Source organism: Epinephelus fuscoguttatus, linkage group LG18 (genome assembly GCF_011397635.1).
Source record: "Epinephelus fuscoguttatus linkage group LG18, E.fuscoguttatus.final_Chr_v1".
NCBI classification, from domain to species: Eukaryota; Metazoa; Chordata; class Actinopteri; order Perciformes; family Serranidae; genus Epinephelus; species Epinephelus fuscoguttatus.
The window spans coordinates 480,626-505,414 of NC_064769.1; the positions used below are offsets into that span (position 1 = coordinate 480,626).

The 24,789-nt window shown below is 43.1% G+C and overlaps 2 protein-coding genes across 11 annotated transcripts in view; one reads left to right on the forward strand and one right to left on the reverse strand.

The window, feature by feature from the left end:
* Window positions 1-24,789, forward strand: part of ralgps1 (Ral GEF with PH domain and SH3 binding motif 1) — a 315,193-nt gene that overhangs the window by 106,345 nt on the left and 184,059 nt on the right. The gene's annotated exons all lie outside the window — the stretch shown is intronic.
* The window catches only part of LOC125905820 (angiopoietin-related protein 2-like), a 71,049-nt gene that overhangs the window by 5,785 nt on the left and 40,475 nt on the right, over window positions 1-24,789 (reverse strand). The window contains exon 5 of one of the 3 annotated variants that reach the window (XM_049604062.1): window positions 8,970-10,620. The exons of 1 other annotated variant lie outside the window; for it this stretch is intronic. In XM_049604062.1, coding sequence (XP_049460019.1) covers window positions 10,412-10,620 — 209 coding nt within the window. In that variant the 3' untranslated portion in view covers window positions 8,970-10,411. Of the gene's footprint in view, window positions 1-8,969; window positions 10,621-19,203; window positions 21,067-24,789 lie in introns of those variants that run through there. One more of the 3 variants, XM_049604064.1, reaches the window with a different exon arrangement.

The following is a 24,789-nucleotide window of genomic DNA, read 5'->3' on the forward strand; positions in this document are numbered from 1 at the left end:
TTTCTTCTAGCTATTTGGGGTTAGGAGGAACCAATAAAGATAATAACCAGATATTATCTTTGAACATAAAGCTCTTTTTGAAAAAATTGTATTCACACATGGGGACACTCGGTCTGAGTTTCCTCAGAACACAATCAAGACACCATTGTTTAACAAAGTGCAATCTCTTTTATCTCTGAATGCTGTTTTCAACATTTTTCATTGTCACTGTTGCATAATGGAACTGAATGTTCTGAACATGGATATGGAAAAACAAAATTTACAAGAAACATGCAACATATCCTAAAACCTTGACAATTTGCTTATGTTTTGTTTTTACTTTTTTGTAAGAACATTGTTAGAAATGTCCTTTTTTCTGTGGGAACAGTTGATCACATTAACCTGTGTGAAAGCCTGTGTAACAGTTGCATGCAGCTTGCAAGCACAAGAACTCCTTGCATGTTACACACCAGACTCAAGTTCTCCCAGGACAGCCTGTTGCTCTGCAGCGCACTGCATTCTTCAGGTCGACCACCTCTGGAAGGTGTGCATTAGCTCTTCTGCAGAGGGTGATGTGGGGCACTTCCCTCATGGGACGTTTTTTTCTCAGGCTCAAAATGGTCTGTGTTGTCTTCCTCCTCTGAGAGGTCTGTACTATCTTCCTGTACATTGTTATGCTGGGCCAAGAATGTCTTAGCCACTTCCATTCGAAATTCAAGAAATTGCATGATGCCCTTTCTTGATGTGCGGCATGCTGTGTGGTCTTGGCGGTACAGTAGCCAGCTGTTGGCCAAAGCAACATCTGTAAAGTGCATGAGCATCCGAAGCGTCCACTTCTTGGTAAGTCAAAAGTCAAAGTCCATTTATTTGTCTCCCTTGGGAGAAATTTGGATTGGAGACAGGGTACTGCTGCTTTAAACAGCGCGAAACATACAAACAAAAATACATAAAAGACAGTAAAACATTCAGCATCTATAACAAAATTAAAAAAAAACAAAAACATACTGGTAACCAGATAGGGACCAATGTGCAAAAAGATATTTGCTCATCTGGGCTGTGCAATTTGCCATGCCTTCACGTTGAGTTAAGGTGCTGGTACATATTTAAAGTGCTGGTTCACATCAAGGTGCTACTACACATAAGGGTGCTGATACACCATACACAGAAAATAGTACACATAAAGGTGCTAAATACACCATACACAGAAAATAGTACACATAAAGGTGCTAAATACGCCGTACACAGAAAAAAAAAGAAAGTACACATTAAGGTGCTAATACACCGTATGCAATACACAGTACACAATACCTGCTTACATTTGCTCATTAATGAGCTTGACTGATAACGTATGGTACGGATGCTCATCCTGTAGTAACTGATCATCCTGTCTATGATATCAACCCCACCCATCTTGGAGTTGTATTCACAGACAACACTTGGTCATCTGGTAGTCACATATCGTTTCTCTTTCTTGTTCCATCGCTGGCAGTTGTCTTCAGGCTGTGCATCATGAGCAACAGACAGTATCAATACTGGTTTGTTGTCATACCACTTTACAACGCAAGTGTTCCCATCTTCAGTGGTAACTTGTGCTGAGGTGCCTCTTCATTCTTTTTCATTGTTTTGTCACTTGGTAGCTTCTGTTCTACTTCAGAAATCTGATTCTTGATAACTGTACCAGTCAGGTACATTTGCTTCTCCATTATTCAATTCACAGCTTTGATGGATGTGAAGAATCGGTTGCAGTTGTTGGGATTCACAGGACCACAGATGATTTATCGTTTGGTAAAATCTAAACTGGAGATTTAAAGGCTTTTTCCTCTGCATGCCCTGTGTTCTCCAAACAAAGAGAGCTATGTGACACCCATCTCCACAGGAGGTCTCACCTCAGACCTCAGTGAGACACAAGTCTCACAACTTGATTGGACAGGACTTTTACAGTGACATGTGACTCTGTGATGTCACAGGCCTGCAAAGATCTGCTCCCTTCAAACAGATCTCTCTCTCTTGCTCTACAGCTGTGTAGCAGTGCACACCTTTTTCCGGCTGGGCTTGGAACAGCAGAGGCCCAGACCCTTGCTCCATAGCCCCAAACCACTAAAGGTAGGGCAATTGATCACAGACTCTCTTGCAACACAAGGTTTGCAACTAGCTTTCCAGCAACAAGGAACTAAGTGAGTTAGCACCCAGCATCTAACTCTGCTAAACCCTGAGCGACCAGCTTCCTCAGAGTTTCACCTTTGGAACAAAGGCCCCACAAAGACTGCACCTGGAACCATCTTCCCAGCCTTCTTCTGCCAGCTAACAAAGCAGCACACCACCAAGTGACTCTTTCTCCCATCCATTCAAGGATCGGTAACGTAACAACTGGGCATAGCTTATCACAGCTTTACAGGCAAAGCAAGACTGTTTAACTTGTATGTGATTTAATGCTGTTCATTGAGTTATTGTTGTGATAGTTTGCAGTTAGGTCATTGATTAGTTGGCTTCGCCAAAGCTAAATGTTTAGTTTGCTAATACTGTTCACAAACAGATTGTTGCACACAACTAAACAATCTCTGCACTAATCCAGACCGTTTGCAACATACGTCACATTGACACAGATTCATAAACAAATAGGCTTTCACCAGAGCTACACCCAAACAGGCATCTCAACGTTCCCGCTTCTTTTCCTTTGTCCTGACCACACGGTCAGACAAACACTTCCCCCGACCTGAAGCAAGCCTTGATTCAGCCATTTTGGTAGTCCTCTGTTGTCCGCCATTTTGTTTTGTAGGCCAAACGGCTCCTTAATCACCACACCCGCCTTTGCCTTTCTCTTCTTTCTCTCTCTCTCTCTCTCTCTCACTCTCACTCACACACACACACACACACACACACGCACACATCTACACACCAAGCTTGTATATAGTTAGTTAGAATTTGTGTGTTTTGGTTTGCTTCACTAGTTTGTGAATAAATATAATTCTTTGGAATCATACCTGCTGTCTGATTAATGTTGCACAAGAGTGAATGAATAGTCAACCTTTGCTGTGTCAAGAACTCCGAGATCCTTCAGGCGATACTGTTAATTTTGGTTGTTGTCATTAATTTAATTATTAATCAAAACTCCAAATTAATACTTTAGCGTATTTTATGAGACTGATATCTTTAACTGGCTATCATTTTTCCCTTTACGGGAATGGTGCCCCACGAGGTGATTTAATGTTAATTAAGTCATATTATTTAACATAATCATTAATTATTATTAATAATTATTAATTATTTCCGATAGCCAATTAGATCCCAACATTTTGGTGCCTCCATGTGAAGCCCGAATTTATGTTCCCAACATTTTTGGTGCCTCCGTGTGAAGTCTAATGTGTTGACCCCAATATTTTTGGTGCCGCCGTGTGAGGTAAATATATGTTGATCCCAACACATTTGGTGCCTCCGTGTGAAGCCCTAATGTGTTGACCCCAACATATTTGGTGTCCCTTGGTGAGGCCTAAAAATGTTGACCCCAACACAGTACATCTTTACCAGGACGGAGAGTTTCAGAGAGACGATCAATGACCAAGCCCCCCAAACCCAGTTCCCCTGGTTCCTGAACCTGCACAGTCAGTGCATCTACACCGTGATACAACTCAATGTCGAGCATGATGCCTTCTGCTGAAGCACAAAGAAAGTTTTTCATGCCAACTGGATTTGGCTTCATTGGCAGATATTGTCGATATGGACAAGGTCCTGTCAATGGTATCATCTGCTCATCAATAGAAACGCACTCGGGTCTTCCCTGAAACCTGCAGCCTTTCAGAATGCAGTCCAGAAAAGGCCTCACCTTCTAGAATTTGTCACACCCCCTCAGGTCCTCTGGAATGTCATCATCAATGACCAGCTTATTGATTGCCTCAGTTTGAAAAATCTGTTGTGTGTGAATCTTTCTGTGATGGCTGGGAATCTTAACGTACTGGACCAGTACATCCGGATTTGTGGGTATGGCACACAGGACAACAAAATTGAGGCACCAAAGAAATGATACACCTCGTCAACTGTTGTGTTGAGTGGGTACCCACTCCAAGCTAGTGCCGTAGCACTGGAGCAGTATACAATCAGTTTCATCAAATCTTTATCAATATACTGGTTCACATAGTCCAGTGCAGTCCAGCCTTCTCTGTCCTGCTCAGTTTCCTCCTCAGGCTCAAACTGGGCTAGGTTTGGTGTCAATTGAGCAGCCCTCCAGCGCACCCCACGTCCTGCAGAAACAGAGTTAGAAGGAAAATATTGCAAAGTAAGTTTACACATATCTCCATACATGGGATTCACTGAGGTGTATTGCCAGAGATATCACATAAAGAATTCAACATGTAAGAACAGGTGGTCCTGGTGTTGGCTCTTCAGAGTCATCATTTGGGCCATCAGACTCAACCCACAGCGGGTTGACGTCTGGGAATGCATGATGCTACAGTCTGAACGATAACCTGTAGACTGGTGTTGTAAATTAGCCCCTTGCAACAATGACACAACACAGTGCATCTTGTTCTTTGGCAACTGTATGTTTCAGTTCCACTGTTACTGTGATTTTATGCAGAACAAACTAAATCACTGGCTCACCATTAGTTTCACCACAGAAACATTTATGTCCCCGGCTGGCCTCAGTGGGCTGTGGAATGGGGTCCTCATTCCCACTCCTCTCCTCCTCACTGCTGCTTGGCTCTTGTTATGGAGGGTGGTAATCAGCATCCTCTGACAATTCCTCTACCTCTGAGTTGTCCCAGCAATTGTCTCCACTACTAATTCCAGTGCTTTTGACAGAGGAATATGTTCTGGAAATGATATCATGAGAAAAATCAAATAAGAATCAATGTAAAGTTATTTATCACACATACAATGTCAATTTATTTATGTTGTAAACTATTGTAAAGTAATGTTTTCTAACGAAATCTTCCCAAAATACATGTTCACACTGACATTCTTTGCTTACATTTTTACATTTTCAACAAGGCTGAGTCCCACTGTCCACATGTGTGGATTTTGCAGCATGGTAGGTCTTTACTGTTACAAACTTTTGTCAAATTTGCATGCCATATTAACCATACAATACTATTATGCATACCTTAACAAGAATCAACAATGAAATTCTGTTATGTTTTTTTACCTTTTTGACGTTTTGGTCGGGTGTGGCTGCCTGACTTTTCTGATGAGTTGGCCGCCATCTTGAAAATACTGTCTGAGGTGTTTTTCTCTTTAGTCACCACCAGATGGCAGTGTAAGTGTCCACGTTTGTGGACAACAGGTTCCAGTTACACAGAATTAAGTATTATGGTGCAGACAACCAAAAATGTGATGTCCATGTATGTGGATGCCAGGTCGTAATCTGCTCTCACACACACCAAAACATACATACATGCACACACACATGCAACTCTTCTATTCTATGGTAACCCTTTCATCTTGCCAGCTGCAGGACCCATAAGACGAGCTGATATAACAGTAGCTGTGGCTCAGGTCGTATAGTGGGTCGTCCACTTATCGTATGATCAGCAGTCTGATCCTCAGCTCTTCCTGTCCACGTGTTTAAGTATCCTTGGGCAAGATACTGAGCCCCAAATTGCTGCAGATGGCTATGCCATTGGTGTGCGAGTGTATTTAAACTGAATAACAGGTGGCAGCTTGTGGGATAACCTTGGCCACCAGTGTGTAAATGGGTGAATGTGACTCTGTAGTAGGCACTTTGAGTGGCTGGAAGACTAGCATGGCGCTATATAAGTGCAACTCCATTTACAATTTACCCAAATAAACTGAGTCTGGTCTCAAGCCAGTCTGCCAACAAATATACTACAGCCACTGCTTATCTCCATAGGTGCCACCAAAAACAACGCAAAGGAGATCTTTGAGATTGTAGCTTTAAATAAGTTTTATTTGATATTGACAGCTATTTGAGGTATTTTTTATGCGGCCAAAATCCTTTATTTTTCTTTACTGTACTAAAAGGCTTAATAGGTAGCCTAATGCCTACTGAATTTACTTTATCACTGTAACAGTTCAATATATTAAAATGGACCGGTTATGCTTTTTGGGGTTCTCCCTCTTCTTTAGTGTGTATATAGCATTTTTCTGCCTCTTTTCTCTTTTTTCAGGCTTAAGGGAGGTCTGTCTCCCCACAGACACACAGCTCCTGACCTACCTGAAACAGCTTGTTTGAATTTTCCGCCTTTTCTTCCACAAAGTTATTTCCTAACAATGTACAAATTAGTAATGCACACAGTGCCTGCCTGCCGGCCACTGAGCTGCACCCCCAAACACACCTGCTCTGAGCAGAGCCGGAGCAGAGGCTGCAGAGTTTGAACTGTTGAGAAGCTGTTAAGGAGATGCCATGTCTAGGACACACTGCTTTCTTCATTGTGACCAAAAATTGCCCTTGTTTGGACTGCCAAAGGACGAAGTGGTTGGAATTTATTTTTAATACATTTCCTCCACAATACAACCTGGACATTTTATTGTGTTCCCTCTATTTATCTGATGATTGTTTCACAAACTGGCAACAGTTTACAGCTGGATTTTCAAAGCGATTTCACTTGAAAGACGGGACAGTTCCCACTTTGTTGGGCAAATCTGGAGATTTGGGATCACAACCTGTAAGTATGCTTTATGAGTTGTGAACTTGTTGTGTAAAAACAAACCAGGAAGCTGCCACAGAGTGTTTAAGTGTGGAGTAGATGGCTGTAGGAGCTAACATTAGGCTGTACACCCAGTGCTTAGCTGTAAGTCTCGGCTAACTGGCTAACCAAGATCAAGACCCAACATAAGTTTTTCACAGTGTATGTACTTGTACATTATCTTGTGACAATAAAGCATCTTGATCTTGAACCAAAGCTGTTGTTTTGAGATGCTTTTGCTACTCGGCATACAGTAAGTTAAACTGCCAACTGGGTGGTCTCAGTAAGATGAATTTAATGATTTAATTGTGGAGACTCTAACAGAGCTAACAATTTTTCGCATGTCCATATTGACAAAAGTTGAAACATTTTCTATGTTCTATGTGATGCCTGAGCTAAGCAGCTACTACCACTAGCTCAAGCGTTAAGCCGACAATGCGGCAGCAATCAGACCTGGGGTCGAATTAAGACCTTCATTTATTTGTCAGAATTTGTGGCTGCACAAGTTTGATTGTGAATCGGCTTTTGAGGAGGACCTTTTATGCTTTCTCCCTTTTCCTTTGTGTTTTACACAGCATTATAGCTATAGGCCTTGGCTAACTGGCTAACCAACGTTATTGTTTTGAAATGCTTTTGCCACACAGCATGCAGTAACGTTAAGTTAAACTGCTAGTCTCGGTAAGATGAATTTAATGATTAAATTGTTGAGAATTTAACAGAGCTAACAAAGTGCAGCATGTCCATATTGACAAAAGGGTCGACATTTCAATGTGTGATGCCCGATCTCAGCAGCTAACTGCCGCTAGCTGGGGCAATTAGCCTACAGCATGGTTGGAGGTCAGACCTGCATTTATTTGTCAAAATGTGTGGCTGTACTCAGAGTTTTTATATGTTTCATGGAAAATGTACATTGTGTTTTTTTACCTTGTGTCTTACATGGGGGCCGTTCACAATATCATTACTAAACATTGTAGTTAGTCTGAGTTATACAGCTAGGGAGGTATGTATGTGATGAAAGGACGTTGTGTTTGTGTCTGTCTCTACATGTGGTCTACTGATTTTACAAGGAGGGCACAACACTGTTTAGCGATTTAGATGTTGACTAAGGATGGGTACCAAAACGCGGTACTAAATTTGATTAAATTATCAAAGACCATAGTATCGATAAGTGCTGAGGGTATGTTCCTTTATCTGTACTATCTGTGCACGTTTTGGTTTAATTCATTATCATCTTGCAGTCTCTCATCTGCGCTCTGTGCCAGGGCTGAACTCCTAAACATACACACATACACACACAAGGTAACCAGTGAACAGATGAGCAGCCGCAGTGGAAACAAAGTGAAGATAACCCAGAAATTACTCAAGTTGACGGCAGCTACACTCGTTACTGTAAGTGCAGTTAAACCTTGGTGAGTAAGAAGCCAATACTTTATCAATACATGTGTTCAGCAAGCATAAACATGTACACATGTAGCCAGTGATACTCAATGTGCTCTGTCCACAGTCTCTCATCCACCAACACCAACGTTATGTTTTACACAAGGACAGCACGCCAGTTTGGCTAATAATAAATTGTTGCTAATAAGCTCAAATGGCAGCTGTCTGTCTGTAGACTAACTTAGTTTGAATTGGGCAGATACTTTTAAACTTAGCTGCTGGCTGAGACAGCTCTCTACCAGCACCAGTGTTACTTGTACACAGTGAATCACATCAGCAGAGTGGGAGCAGAACAGAGGACAGGAAGAATGACTTATAGTGACTACTAAAAACTAAACCTCACTCAGTATTGTGATGTCAGGAATATTATTTATACAGTGACATTGCTGTTGTAAAAATTACTGTTGCTGCTCTGGAAAGAACATTTAATTATATTCAAAATATTCAATAATCCTGTTCCGCATCTATTTTTTTTAATTAATATATTTTCTAAAAAGCAATTATTTAGAAATGAAAAGGACAGACAAGAGTACCAATAAAATACCGAATCGATAAGGAGTATTGATAAAAGTAGTAGTATCGATAAAATCCTAACGATAAATATCCATAATGTTGACTGTTTTCATTTGGTGCAATATCAGTTTAGGATGCTTGATTTTCATTTGTCTTGTAGAGTACATCACAGCGGGGCCCTGCTGCTCAACACCACTACAGCCAGGATGCCAAACGGACCCTCCACAAACCGTCTCAGTGGACACACAGTCTGTGGCATCTCAAAAGATGGTAGTGATTAGCACATAGCCCTACAGGGCTTTTCTGAGGGAGCAGCCTGAGAAGCAAAGGTAGGTAACACAGAAATTATATGTGTTTTTGTTCTTGAGATACAGTACCTGAAAATATTTTACAGTACTGATATTCTGTTTCCCAAAAGCTTCAGGATATACATTTCTGCATCACATTATCACATGCCTTTGACTTTGTTATGATGTTAGAGCAGGAAGGAAACACACACACACATATATATATATATATATATATATATATATATATACACATTCATATTTCAGTGTGGTTAGTGCTACCAATTTTCACACGGGAGGTCGGGGTTCGAATCCCGGCCAGGGCGGACATCATCCAGTAAGGGTCCTAAGGCAAGACTCCTAATGCTATACCTGTCAACCTACATAATAACTGTATTACAATACAGATAGAGTCATACTGGCTCGGACGTCACCCGTGTCAACAAGGTCCGCGTCAGTTGTCAGTTGAAACCAGGGCAATCTGATGGTGAAAGGGTTACTGGAACAAGATATATATGGACAAGGGCGGAGAACATGGAATTGATGGATGCTACTATACCAGCAACCCCAGAGAGAGGGGATATATGCAGAGAATGTGGGACCTATGGATACTTCGAAACCCACAATCAAGAAGAAACTAAGAAACATCTGGCAGCACAGAGTTCCAACATCTGTAACCGCCAACTACTATCACAACTAGAGATCAATGAAATACTACAACAGTGCTGCGGCAAAGGGGAGCCAGGACACCAGGTCAGAAGGGGGATTTTATCATCTCCCCACAATGCGAGATTGGGTACCAAGCCCCAGTAGATACAAACTGCCTCAGTGAAAGAGCAGCTGACCTGAAAAGGAAGATCGTGAGCAGATTGGAAATCTGGAGCCTCCGACATATCCTGAATCGAGTTGCCAAGTACCTTCAGATGATCTGCTAGAACAGCAACAACAACATAAGAAATATAGCTGCAAGCGGCAATACCGGGGTTCAAGCCAGCATGGGAATTTAAAACTTGAGAGCTGGGTAGAATAAAGAGCTTTGACAGTTCAGGACACCTGCTTAAAAGATTACCAACAGGTTTTATGACAATCAGACAGATGCTCATTCATTTATGTCCAAATCTTTATTGGGCCACGTTCTTCTTTGGAAGCACTGTCGCTTCCGATTGGTCAACTGCAGAAACATTTTTGGACATGCATTAATGGCTTAATTAAAAAAGTCCACCAAGTTTGGTGATGTTTGAAAAAACCCTCACAGATTTATGGCTGAAGTTTGTGAAAGGCCTTTGCACTTATTTGGAACTTGTGGCACCCCCTATTGACCGATTTCAGAATAAAGGTTTCATAATTGTTATTTAATTGGACACTTTATGGACACCACAGCTGTCTGCTGTTTTGCACATACAATCACTTGCACTAGATGTGCTCCCTTTATCCACTGCTCATTTTCATTTTTCATTTTCATTCAAAAAGTAACACCTAACACTATCAGCTTATTATAGCTTGTCAATCATTTTTTCAAAGAGGTCCAAGAACCCATCCGTCTTGGCCTTTGTCTCCTCATGGCGATTCTGTTCCTTTTGAGATTCCTCTATCTCTCTTTTTTTTTTTGACGGGTGAGGGAGTTGGGGGGCTTGCAGAGGCCATGGAACATCCTGCAGCATTTGATGCTGCTGGGGTGCTGGCTGTGCTGGCTCCTTCAGTGCTGGTTGGTGGCGAGCAGGGTCCTTCAGTGCTGGCTGTAGATGCATGACTGGGCTCAACCATCGCTTAAAGGAAGAATATAAATAATGAGCATTACAATCCAGACATGTTTTGGGCATGTTATATGCAAACTGTTTTATTTCTAACAGAAGTAATCTGAACACGTTAACATGTTTACTAATATAACATCAGTTTGACCATAGAATGTACTTCATTATATAGTATGTGTTATATTAACATTACTGTTGGGATTCACAGGACCACAGATGATTTATCATTTGGTAAAATCATCACTGGGCATTTAAAGGCTTTTTCCTCTGCATGCTCTTTGTCTTCAAACAAAGAGAGCTATGTGACACCCATCTCCACAGGAGGTCTCACCTCACACCTCAGTGAGACACAAGTCTCACAACTTGATTGGACAGGACATTTACAGTGACATGTGACTCTGATGTCACAGGCATCCGTACAAGGTCTGCTCCCTTCAAACAGATCTCTCTTGTTCCAGCTGTTCAACAGCTGACATCTCTTTCTGGCTGGGCCTGGACAAGCACAGAGGCCCAGACCCTTGCTCCTTAGCCCCAAACCACTAAAGGGAGAGCAATGGATCATAGACTCTCTTGCAAACACAAGGTTTGCAACTAGCTTTCCAGCAACAAGGAACTAAGTGAGTTAGCACCCAGCGTCTAACTCTGCTAAACTCTGAGCGACCAGCTTCTTCGGAGTTTCACCTTTGGAACAAAGGACCCAACAAAGGCTGCACCTGGAACCATCTTCCCAGCCTTCTTCTGCCAGCTAACAAAGCAGCACACCGCCAAGTGACTCTTTCTCCCATCCACTCAAGGATCGGTAATGTAACAACTGGGCATAGCTTATCACAGCTTTACAGGCTAAGCAAGACTGTTTATCTTGTTGTATGTGATTTGATGCTGTTTATTGAGTTATTGTTGTGATTGTTTGCAGTTAGGTCATTGATTAGTTGGCTTCACCAAAGCTAAGTGTTTAGTTTGCTAATACTGTTCACAAACAGATTGTTACACACAACTAAACAATCTCTGCACTAATCCAGACCGTTTGCAACACACGTCACATTGACATAGACTCATTAACAAATAGTCTTTCAACAGAGCTACACCCAAACAGGCATCTCAAAGTTCCCGCTTCTTTTCCTTTGTCTTTGTCCTGACCACACGGTCAGACAAACACCTCCCCCGACCGGAAGCCAGCCTTGATTCTGCCATTTTGGTAGTTCTCTGTTGTCAGCCATTTTGTTTTGTAGGCCAAACAGCTCCTTAATCACCACACCCGCCTTTGTCTTTCTCTTTTCTCTCTAGCACACACACACACACACACACACACACACACACACACACACACACACACCAAGCTTGTATATAGTTAGTTAGAATTTGTTTGTTTTGATTTGCTTTGCTAGTTTGTGAATAAATATAATTCTTTGGAATCATACCTGCTGTCTATTTAATGTTGCACAAGAGTGAATGAATAGTCAACCTCTGCTGTGTCAAGAACTCTGAAATCCTTCAGGCGTTACTGTTAATTTTGGTTGTTGTCATTCATTTAATTATTAATCAAAACTCCAAATTAATAGTGTAGCGTATTTTATGAGACTGATATCTTTAACTGGCTATCATTTTTCCCTTTACGGGAATGGTGCCCCACAAGGTGATTTAATGTTAATTAAGTCACATTATTTAACATGATTATTAATTATTAATAATAATTATTAATTATTTCCGATAGCCAATTAAATCCCAACATTTTGGTGCCTCCATGTGAAGCCCTAATGTGTTGACCCCAACATTACCAAGAGGGTTTTTGTGGGATCCTCATTAAAGGATGCCACCACTACATGAGGGTCAACAGAAGGCCTGGCACCTAACACCCCATGCATATCCTCAAAGTACTGCCATGTGGAAGCTGTAATCTCACCCTTGTCAGTACCAGAACCGGTTTTTGGTGTTCTGAGCTCCTGAAAGAAGACACACACACACACACATACACACACACACACACCTGATTAATATTATAATTGTAATGATGTTAATTGTTATCTAATGATATCATTAATATCAATAGATACACAGTAATATATGCATTAATTATGACTGGCATTGAGATTGTAAAAGTTTTTTAAAACGTTTTTTAAATGAACACCACATACCTAATTTTTTAGCTGCCTGTTGGCCTTTCACCGCTCCTTCCAGCCCCATTTCTTCCTGTATCAGAACAGCAATGAGGCGACCATAGAGTATTTAACACAATACAAGCACAAGAATAGGGAAGATGAATGACTCACTCCCAAAGTAGTTTTGCAGAGTATTTTGATTTTAGAAATTCCTTTTCATTTTCTTCCCTGAAACAGATCAGCCGTCGGGTTTCCTCTGGCGTCCCTGGGTAATGTAGGACAGTGGACGAGTTATTGACATGGTATGCTAATAATTCTAGGATTATTACATGCAAAAGACATATGAATGCGGTACATCATCATACAAATCAACATTAACAATGCACGACTGGGGGGCATCGGTGACTTAGTGGATAGAGCAGGCGCCCCACGTACAAGGCTGTTGCCGCAGCGGCCCGGGTCCAACTCCAGCCTGTGGCCCTTTGCTGCATGTCACCCCCTCTCTCTCTCTCTCCCCCTTTCACACTTGTCTGTCCTATCAATTAAAGGCTAAAATGCCCAAAAACATATCTTTAAAAAAACAAAACAATGCACGACTGTAGACGGCAAACTAGTGATCAAGAATGTTTCAGTTATGAACCGTTGGTAACGTTAGCAGCTAACCATACAGCAACATATAACACAAACATGAATGTCGTATGGAAAAAGTTTCAGTTATGAACCTGGTGGTAACTTTAGCAGCTAGCCATAGAGCAACATATAACACAAACATGACTGTCGTAAAGTAAAAAAAAAAAAAAAAAGAAAAAATACTGTACATTTATGGCCAGCTTTGGCTGCTCCTTCTGCCATGTTGCCACTGTTGTGTTCGTCTTCCGGTGTTCAGGTGTTCGCATTGCATGCTGGTAAATTGCGTGTACCCCTTCGTTCCAAGTGAGGTCCTTGTTTATCTCAGTTTCAAGGACTACCTGTCCCTACCCCTTAGCCCTTGCCCTCGATCAAAAGGAGAATTGATACATCCCTTCCCCTTCACATGAACGCGCAAAACCAAGGGGAGGGGCTAAGACAAGGGTTAAGGGGTAGAAATAGGATTCACCCTTAGTCTTTTTCAGGCAAGCTCAGGGGTTTTGTGTTGCTGTAGGATTAGAATATGTGCAGTTAATCCAGTTGGAAATTGATATACAGTACAGGCCAAAAGTTTGGACACACCTTCTCATTCAATGCATTTTCTTTATTTTCATGACTATTTACATTGTAGATTCTCACTGAAGGCATCAAAACTATGAATGAACACATGTGGAATTATGTGCTTAACAAAAAAAGGTGAAATAACTGAAAACATGCTTTATATTCTAGTTTCTTCAAAATAGCCACCCTTTGCTCTGATTACTGCTTTGCACACTCTTGGCATTCTCTCCATGAGCTTCAAGAGGTAGTCACCTGAAATGGTTTCCACTTCACAGGTGTGCCTTATCAGGGTTAATTAGTGGAATTTCTTGCTTTATCAATGGGGTTGGGACCATCAGTTGTGTTGTGCAGAAGTCAGGTTAAAACACAACCGATCCTCAAACATTGGACAACTGTTAAAATTCATATTATGGCAAGAACCAATCAGCTAACTAAAGAAAAACAAGTGGCCATCATTACTTTAAGAAATGAAGGTCAGTCAGTCCGGAAAATTGCAAAAACTTTAAATGTGTCCCCAAGTGGAGTCGCAAAAACCATCAAGCGCTACAACGAAACTGGCACACATGAGGACTGACCCAGGAAAGGAAGACCAAGAGTCACCTCTGCTTCTGAGGATAAGTTCATCCGAGTCACCAGCCTCAGAAATCGCAAGTTAACAGCAGCTCAGATCAGAGACCAGATGAATGCCACACAGAGTTCTAGCAGCAGACCCATCTCTAGAACAACTGTTAAGAGGAGACTGCGCGAATCAGGCCTTCATGGTCAAATAGCTGCTAGGAAACCACTGCTAAGGAGAGGCAACAAGCAGAAGAGATTTGTTTGGGCCAAGAAACACAAGGAATGGACATTAGACCAGTGGAAATCTGTGCTTTGGTCTGATGAGTCCAAATTTGAGATCTTTGGTTCCAACCGCCGTGTCTTTGTGAGACGCAGAAAAGGTGAACGGATGGATTCCACATGCCTGGTTCCCACTGTGAAGCATGGAGGAGGAGGTGTGATGGTGTGGGGGTGTTTTGCTGGTGACACTGTTGGGGATTTATTCAAAATTGAAGGCACACTGAACCAGCATGGCTACTACAGCATCCTGCAGCGACGCGACATGCCATCCCATCCGGTTTGCGTTTAGTTGGACGATCATTTATTTTTCAACAGGACAATGACCCCAAACACACCTCCAGGCTGTGTAAGGGCTATTTGACCAAGAAGGAGAGTGATGGAGTGCTGCGGCAGATGACCTGGCCTCCACAGTCACCGGACCTGAACCCAATCGAGATGGTTTGGGGTGAGCTGGACCGCAGAGTGAAGGCAAAGGGGCCAACAAGTGCTAAACACCTCTGGGAACTCCTTCAAGACTGTTGGAAAACCATTTCAGGTGACTACCTCTTGAAGCTCATGGAGAGAATGCCAAGAGTGTGTGTGCAAAGCAGTAATCAGAGCAAAGGGTGGCTATTTTGAAGAAACTAGAATATAAAACATGTTTTCAGTTATTTCACCTTTTTTTGTTAAGTACATAACTCCACATGTGTTCATTCATAGTTCTGATGCCTTCAGTGAGAATCTACAATGTAAATAGTCATGCAAATAAAGAAAACGCATTGAATGAGAAGGTGTGTCCAAACTTTTGGCCTGTACTGTATGTTTTAATGCTTGACGATCCACTCATTACTAAAAGTGTATGTCATCCAAAAGAGACAATAAAAACTAATGGAATGCTCGAGGACGCTAGGGGGAGCAGCGACATGTGAGGACGTAGTTTTGTGAGCTCTGCTTGGAAAGAACTTTTTTCAAATAATTTTCTCTCTTTTCTGGTTTACCGGGCCTAAGAGTTTGGCTAAAGTACCAAAGTTTCCAAAAGTAAGCCTGTTTTGATCTGGAAGAGAGATAAAGTTGTCCAGAATGCCAAAGGTTGCAAAGCCGAAAACAGGTCAGGATGCCTCCGACTCACCTGGCACGGATTTACCAGAGAGGGCGGAGTCCATGACAGACGGCGACACAATAATGTTCGCCTTGAAGCAGACTGAGCAGTGTGTGCTAACTAAGATTGATTCATCTGTGACGGTGGCTGCGGATGAATTACACAAGAAAATAGACAACCTGTTGAGTGATTTGAGAGCTGAAATCCTCAATGTACGTTCAGACCTTACGAAAGTAATTGAGGATATACAGAAGGAAACCACGATGTTTGCAACACGCATTGGAGATCTCGAGGAGGGAGCTAATTGCTATGCAAACTGGGTAGTGGAGCTTGAAGCTAAAGTCACTACACTGTCCTCGCAAATAACTCGGCTGATGGACAAGACTGAAGATTTGGAGTGTCGACAGTGGAGAGATAACTGCAGGCTGATTGGTGTAGAGGAAGGATTTGGGACATACCACCAGAGAAAACTATTGCTCAACTACTGGAGGAGACACAGGGCTTGGATTTTTCCCCGACACTTGACCAGGCGCACAGGGGCTTCCAGCCGAGGCCAAAAGAGGGGAGCGCCCTGCGACCGATAATCATCAAATTCCACTACTTTCAGGAGAAAGTTGACGTTCTCCGAAAGGCCATGGGTGCGGGGCCCATTTTTCACAACAGTAAGCATTTTCACATCTACCTGAACTACTCGGCCGCGGTCAGGAAAAGGAGAGCAGCCTTCACTGATGTCCTGGGCTTTACTTCGCCGATGCCCAGGTATGAAATATGGTCTCCTATATCCAGCTACACTCAAGATCAAAGCAAAATTCAAAATTAGTACTTTCCTTTACTTTCCTGCTTTTTTCCAAACGGCCTTCTCAGCCGGAGAGGCCCTTATCTGCAGGTCTGTTATCTCAGCCGTAGCCACAACTGTAGGAGTAGAAGCAGGGGTTAGTGAGGCGACATGCAAGGCTGAAAACAATGGCAGCTTTGAGGCCGCTTTTGCAGTGTTAGTGTGAGCTTCACATTACACACAGCAATTTGTTTTGGCAGCAGCACAGCATCCAAAAGAGCAGACACAACATATGATGAGCAATAGTTTTCCCTGTTAAAGTTAAGAAATCCCTATTCTTCCAAATTTGTCCAAAATCATGAACCTCACCCCAAGCATATCTGCTGTCTGTTTAAATATTTACAGATTTGCCCTCTGCCAGTTTACATGCCTCTGTCAGAGCCACCAATTCAGCCGCTTTAGCTGAATGTGAGGATGACAAAGGATGTGCGATCACTGTCTCCTGCAGTGTTGTGACGACAAAACCTGAAACATTTTTACCAGTGCTAGGGTTTCTCGAAGCTGATCCATCTACAAAGATTCAAATCAGCGTTGGCAACCAGTGTGTCTCTCAAATCTGTCCTGGGAGAGCAAGCAGAATTTATCACAGCTACACAGTCATGTGTGTCAACTGCAGCAACACTATCAAGTTTAGATGAAAAATAAGCTACAGGTCATTGTTTCCCCCCGTGTTCTTGTAACAGTACAAAAGTCACGTACCCACCCTTTTCCTCAACAGTCTGGGTAAATGGTCATGTACAGTCAAGCAGTCCAAGAGTAGGAAGTGTTTGCAAATAAAGTTTCAAATCAACAAAAGTTTTCTCTGCGTCAGGAGTCCAAATGACACGATCAGATGCTTTCAGGCCTTTCCCATGAGCAATTGCTGCTAATGGTGCCTCAATTTCAGCATAATTATTGCCTGTAGTAGCCTGTCATCCCTAAAAATGACATGACTCGTTTTTTTAGCCCCATTTTTTTCTCAGGTTTTTGGGATCTTTTGAATGGCTTCAATCCGCTTGGATGTGAGGGTCTTTCCCTCAGGAAAGATCACGTGACCCAGGAATGTGACCTCTTGTACAACAAATTGTAGTTTTGACAGGCTGGCTTTATGGTCTTGTTCAGCCAAATGAGTCAGCAAGGCGAGGGTGTCTTTAACACAGCCCTCTCTGGTTTCACTCGCAACCAAAATGACATCAACATACTGCAACAAAGCACTTCCTTTAGGCAGTACAAGAGTTTCCAAACTATCTCTCAAAGCAGAATTTCAAATCAAAATGCAAACCAGAATTGACTCTTGGTGTACTGGAACAGTCAAAAAAAAAAAAAACATTTGATAGTGTAACAACTGTCCAACTCCTCTCAAGGACTAGGGTTCCAGACCCGGAACTATGTGTTGAGGTGAGGTCGACAATATCTAGCCGGTAGCACTCAACCTCTTCCACAAGCTCCGGCTCCTTCCCCACCAGAGAGGTGACATTCAGGAGCCAACTTCTGTAACTGAGGATCGGACCGCCAAGGCCCCCGCCTTGGTCTGCTGCCCAATCCACATTGCACCGAACCCTTCTGGATCCCTCTGCGGGTGGTGGGCCTGCAGGGGGACGAGCCCATGTAGCCGGTTCGGGCTGGGCCCGGCCGGACCCCATGGTCGAAGGCCCGACCACCAGGCGCTCGCCCATGGGCCCCAACCCCAGGCCTGGCTCCAGGGCGGGGCCCCAGTAACCCTCCAGGCCAGGTGCACGTGTCCTTGTTTGTATCCATCATGAAGGGTCTTTTGAACCGTTCTTCGTCTGACCCTTCGCCCAGAACCAATCTGCCATGGGAAACCCTACCAGGGGCAAAATGCCCCCGACAGCATAGCTCCTAGGGTCATTAGGGCACTCAAACTCCTCCACCACGATAAGGTGACGGTTCTCGGAGGAGCTGGGGCGGTTCGCACCCGAGTGTGAAGCGGCTGGGATGAGAATCAGCACCTCCAAGTCTGAGACCATGGTCCTCAGCCGGAAAAGGGTGGATTGCCCACTCCAGGTCAGGGGGGAGGTCCTTCCTCAGGTGGAGGAGTTTAAGTATCTCAGGATCTTGTTCACGAGTGAGGGTAGGATGGAGCGGGAGATTGACAGGCGTATTGGAGCGGCGTCAGCAGTGATGCAGGCGCTTAACCGGTCCGTTGTGGTGAAGAGGGAACTTAGCCAGAAAGCGAAGCTCTCAATTTACCGGTCGATCTACGTTCCAACCCTCACCTATGGTCACGAGCTCTGGGTAGTGACCGAAAGAATGAGATCGCGAGTACAAGCGGCCGAAATGAGTTTCCTCCGCAGGGTGGCTGGGCTCAGCCTTAGGGATAGGGTGAGGAGCTCAGACATCCGGGAGGGACTCGGAGTAGAGCCGCTGCTCCTCCACATCAAGAGGAGCCAGTTGAGGTGGTTCGGGCATCTGGTAAGGATGCCTTCCGGACACCTCCCTGGGGAGGTGTTTCAGGCATGTCCAACCGGGAGGAGACCTCGGGGCCGCCCCAGAACACGCTGGAGGGATTACATCACCTGGCTGGCCTGGGAACGCCTCGGGGTTCCCGTGGAAGAGCTGACGGAAGTGGCTGGGGAGAGGACTGTCTGGGCCTCTTTGCTGAGGCTGCTGCCCCCGCAACCCGGACCCGGATAAGCGGAGGACGACGAGTACGAGTACGAGTACGAGTTTAACAACTGAAAACCATTTGCTTTCAGCTGGAACGTGGGACAGAATTGTATGTGGATTTGGGACCGTAGGCTCCCTGGCCTGCACAGCAGCATTGACAGCTTGCAGGTTTTGCACAAATCTCCACTCTGCAGATTCGCCATCAAGTCATATTTTACACATAGGAAATATGGGCGTTCTCACAGGAGAGTCTGCACATGGAACAATCACGCCCGCTTTCAACAGATCATCAAACACAAGTTTAATGCCTTCAACTGCTTCACGTCTGAGAGGATATTGATTATGACAGGGTCTGTAGTCTGAGTTAGGTGTTATTATCACAGGCTCGCAGTTTTTTATCAGACCAACATCAATCAGTCAATCAATTTTATTTGTAACGCCCAATATCACAAATCACAATTTGCCTCACAGGGCACATCATGTTTACTTTTGGCCCAGAGGTAAGCGGGAACCTGCTGTAGCTCTGGATTGTATGCAACAGATTTAACCATGCACATCTCAGTATCAAAACCAGTCTTGTCTGCAAACACGACTGAACGGGAAGTCTCAATGGCACAATTTACTTTCTTTCTGTACACTCTCATTTCCTCATTAAAATCAATATCAGGATCAGTTGTAGACTTCCAGCATGGAGTGGCGTTCAGTTCCCACACCCACAGACCCAGGTCTGCGCTGTTGGGATTTACCAGTGAGATGTGTGGATCAGAGTTTTGTGACAAAATCACTCATGCAGTCAATCAGGAAGTTTCACCGAGACAGCGTAATTAACGTCATTCCCATACAACCAATCTAGCTGTAATCTGTCCTTTTCCTGTCCTGTACTACACCAGATGTCCTCATAACCACGGTCAGTGTGTGACATAGGAACCATGTGTGCCGAGCAGTGCAGGCATGTGACGTCAGCATGTGTGTGTGTCTGAGAGCTGCAGCAAAACAGAGGGAGGGAGATCTATCTTCCACTCACACACAAACTGTCCCTCAGCGTTTTGGAAAAAAAAAGTAGAACTTTCCTTCATTTCATTCACTCTCCTCACCTGAATGCCGTCAGGTGTACAAATCAAAACAATCCCCAATCTACACATGAGATCTCGTCCCATCAGATTGATGGGGCATTTGTCAGAATACGAGTGTTTGAAAGATTTCCCCATCTCAGAATCAAAACAATTCAGCGGAGCAGTGTATTTTTCAATCATCGCTAAACCTGTAATCCCAATTGTTTTCTAATATCTCCTACTCAGTTTAGGGTTAGCCTTCGGATGAAAATCACAATGTCTTACAACTGATTCTGTGGCCCCGGAATCCACCAAGAAAGAGAGTTCAACACCTTAACTGACAGTGTGTATCGAGGCATCTGTTTGTATGCCTCCGCTGAGAAATCAGACAGCATATTGCTATGCTCACTCCCTCTGTTTAGATTCAAGGTGCAGAATCACGTCAGAAACAAGCTCACTCTCTGCATCAGTCATGATGTGCATGTTGTGTGTTTCTGTATTTGTGTTAGTGTCAGTGTTCTCACATGTCTGAAGCGTTGGTTGGTTTTCCAGGCCAGTGTCATCACCAGATTCGGCCGTCCTCGTGCTCTCACCATATAGTCAATCTGACTCATCTGCCCCATTTTTTTTCTTGTTGTTTCCCCTTTACGGCAGTTTCTTGCCCAATGTCTCTTTCTGCCACACTTGAAACAACGGTCATTGTCTTTGTGTCCTCCTTTTGACTTTCCTCAAGTTCGGTCAGTCCACTACTACTGCATCGCTGCTTGTCTCAGGCGGTATAGATAAGCAGAGACAGTTTCATTTGCATCCTGCTTAACCACCACCACTTTTCCCAGTCCAAACGAACAGGGAACTCCGTTTTCAATCTTGTCATCAGCCGAAGAACAATATCTCTGTAAGCAGCACTGATTCAGAGAGGCCAGCTGCTCCCTCTGGTTCGTGGTGTTCAACATACGGTGGAGGCCTTTCAGGTGGAGCCAAGTCGAGGTCCGAATCCAGCTTCAAACACTGCACTGGGACACTTTTGGGGCCCTGCCTATGCTTGGCTTCCCTCATCCAACTACTAAAAGCTGACCAATCTGCCTGAAACTAGACCTTACCTCCAAACTTCCAGTCCCCTTCTTTCTAAGTCTGTCAACCTCACCTCTAAAGCCTCGAGCTGTTTAACACTCAGGCTGCCTGTTCTCGGGAAACAGCACTTATTGACCCACAGACCTAACTGAGCCATGCTCTCCTTTCCATAATTAATCTCCATAAATCTCACGTTGGGAGCGCCATGATCAGGCTCAGTTTTCCCTTTTGAGGTATTGCTCTGTCCAGATCCCATTGTAATCAAAGTCTCAGTTTTCTTATTAGTATTAGAAGTAAGTCAAATTTGTGGAAGCAAAAATCAATCTCAAAAAATACATAAACTTATCACTTTAAAGGATTTTTTTTTTTACCTTTACCCGAAAAACGCGCACAACTTACAAAAAGGAAATAAAGAAAAACGCGCTTCACTCACTCTGTCTGTTCCACTTTGATAGCAAGTGTCTCAACTTCTCCTTTAACCCAGACAGCTTCTCACCACCTTTTCTTCTGCCTTTATCGGCTGAAATAATCAGGTGTCGTGTTAGGTTCCTAACCTACACTACTTTAGGTCCCTGACCTAAACCGAACTCACCACTTTTCCTACACTCTGCTTCCCAGAAACGGTGCCTGGCATGTCTGCCAACCTATTTCAGTAGGTGGAAAAGACTTGAGTTGAGTGTTGACAGCCACCACGTTCTTTGGACCCCAACGGTGAAGGGAATCCCGGATTTCCGGACGTCAGGCCCTCCTCTCAACCTTCCTTTGTGGGGGAGGTTGAGGTGGTAAGAGCCTCAGCTCTTGCTGTGTGCACAGTCTTCACACCTTCAGTCCAGAATTCCAGAACCCGCTCACAGATGAGGTCCCTTCGTGGTCGCCAATTTTGTGGTGGCAAAACTACTATTTAATGAACAGTTTAAAGAAAAAGTCTTAACACGTCGGCTGTCTTTCTTGAGTTTTAATAAGCATTCATGAATGGAGACACTCACACATACAACCGCATGGACAGTCAGTCAGTAAGAGTGCCTAGCAAGTCTTCTCGCCCTGCTATCTTTATATTTCCCATAACACATGCACATCAACAGTCAAAATATGTGGCGCCTTGACATTCCTAAAACACAACATCTCTTGAGACTAACAAGGACACTTGTTGTCCTCCCTGGCTCATAATCTTGGTGTCTGAGCCTCCCTGGCTCGTGACCTTGGTGTCTCTCACTGCTGTCACAGTAGGGGTTAAATGAGTGACACACATCATTAGGATACAACACATTATAGTTTAAAGGTGCTTAAATACCCGAATTTTCCATCACAGCCCTTATATATGTAGCTTGTTGTTCTACCCTTGCATAGTTCATATGAGAGTTTAGGTTAGTTTGACGTGTTATATGCTTAAGAGAGGGATAGGTGTTTTTGGGGCAGTCTCGAGTTTAGGGAAGACCAGCCCAGGGATTCAGGATGGTATCTTTCATTCATGTATCCTTTTTTTGTCTGTTTTGTGTCTTTTCTTTTTGGTTTTGTTTTATGCTAAGACTCAAGCATTCGCAGTACGCACTCAGACTTTGTCAGGATATGGGAGCTGTTCTTACACTCAAATTACTGAACTATGGTTCCTAACAATGTAGATAGACAACAAGGTGTAACTTCTTTCATCAGTTGGAACGTCAAAGGCATGAACAATATGGTCAAACTTAGTAAAATATTCAGTCATTTGAAATGTATGTTTTTGCAGAAGACACATCTGAATATTAACTCTCAAAAAGAGGTTAAGATGTAAATGGATTGGACAAACGTTTCATTCACGTTTTAACTCTAAAGCCAGGGGAACAGCTATTCTTATCAGGAAAGGGGTTCCTTTTGAACTCTCTGAAGTTATCTCCGATATTAATGGAAGGTATGTTGTTGCAGTTGGTAGGCTATTTAATTCACCTTTAATATTGGCTAGCATCTATGGCCCAAACTGGGATGATTCACAATTCTTTCTTAATTTCTTTTCAGCACTTCCTGATCTTAACTCTTACAAATTGGTGTTGGATGGAGACTTTAATTGCGTTCTTCATGCCCATTTAGACAGGTCAGATCCAAGACCAAATAGCACTCTGTCATCGGCTGCAGTAGCCATTAACTCTTTCCTTTCGGCCTGTCAGACCCATGGCGGACTAAAAATCCTGCTGTAAAACAATTTTCTTTTTTTCCCCCCGTCCACCATAGTCACTCCAGGATTGACTATTTCATTATAGACAATCACCTAATTCCTTTGGTTTCTAAAAGTCAGTACCATAGCATAGTTCTATCAGACCACAGTCCTGTACATATAGACATGATATTTCCAGATAATATAGCACCCCAGCACACCTGGGACCTAGACCCCCATTTGCTTTCATGTAAACACTTATGAACATATCTTAGTGACCAGATTGACTTCTTCCTAGAAATTAATGACACTCCAGATGTTTCAAGGAGTACTTTGTGGGAATCTTTGAAAGCATACATTAGGGGACAAGTTATTTCTTATGTAGCACACAAAACTAGGGAGCGAAATAAACAACTTAGAGATTTAATAGACAATATTGCAGATATAGATAGATGTTATGCTGTCTCACCCATGCCTGATCTTTTTAAAGAAAAGTTGCTATTTCAGTCTGAATTTAATATACTTTCTACTTTCACTCTATATATGCTTCCTTTAGGTAACATCATTAGAAATCACTCTGTAAATTTCCAATGTTATGCGGATGATACACAGTTGTATTTATCTATGAAGCCAGAAGAAAGTAATCAATTAACTAAACTTCATAACTGCCTTAAAGACATAAAAACCTGGATGTGCACCAATTTCCTGATGTTAAATTCAGACAAAACTGAAGTTATTGTTCTTGGCCCCAAACAACTCAGAGACTCTCTATTTGATGACATAGTTTCTCTAGATGGCATTGCTCTGGCCTCTAGCACTACCGTAAGAAACCTCGGAGTAACATTTGAACAAGATTTGTCTTTTAATTCTCATTTAAAAAAACCTCACAGACTGCATTTTTTCATCTGCGTAATATTGCGAAAATTAGGCCTATCCTGACCCAAAAAGATGCAGAAAAATTGGTCCACGCTTTTGTTACCTCAAGGCTGGATTACTGTAACTCTCTGTTATCTGGTAGCTCTAGTAAGTCCTTAAAAACTCTCCAGCTAATTCAGAATGCAGCAGTGTACTAACAGCAACTAAGAAACATGATTGTATTTCTCCTGTTTTAGCTCCTCTGCACTGGCTCCCTGTAAAATCCAGAATTGAATTTAAAATCCTACTGTTAACGTATAAAGCTCTAAATGGTAAAGCTCCGTCATATCTTAGAGAGCTCATAGTGCCATATTATCCCACCAGAACTCTACGCTCTGAGAATGCAGGGTTACTCGTGGTCCCTAAAGTCTCCAAAA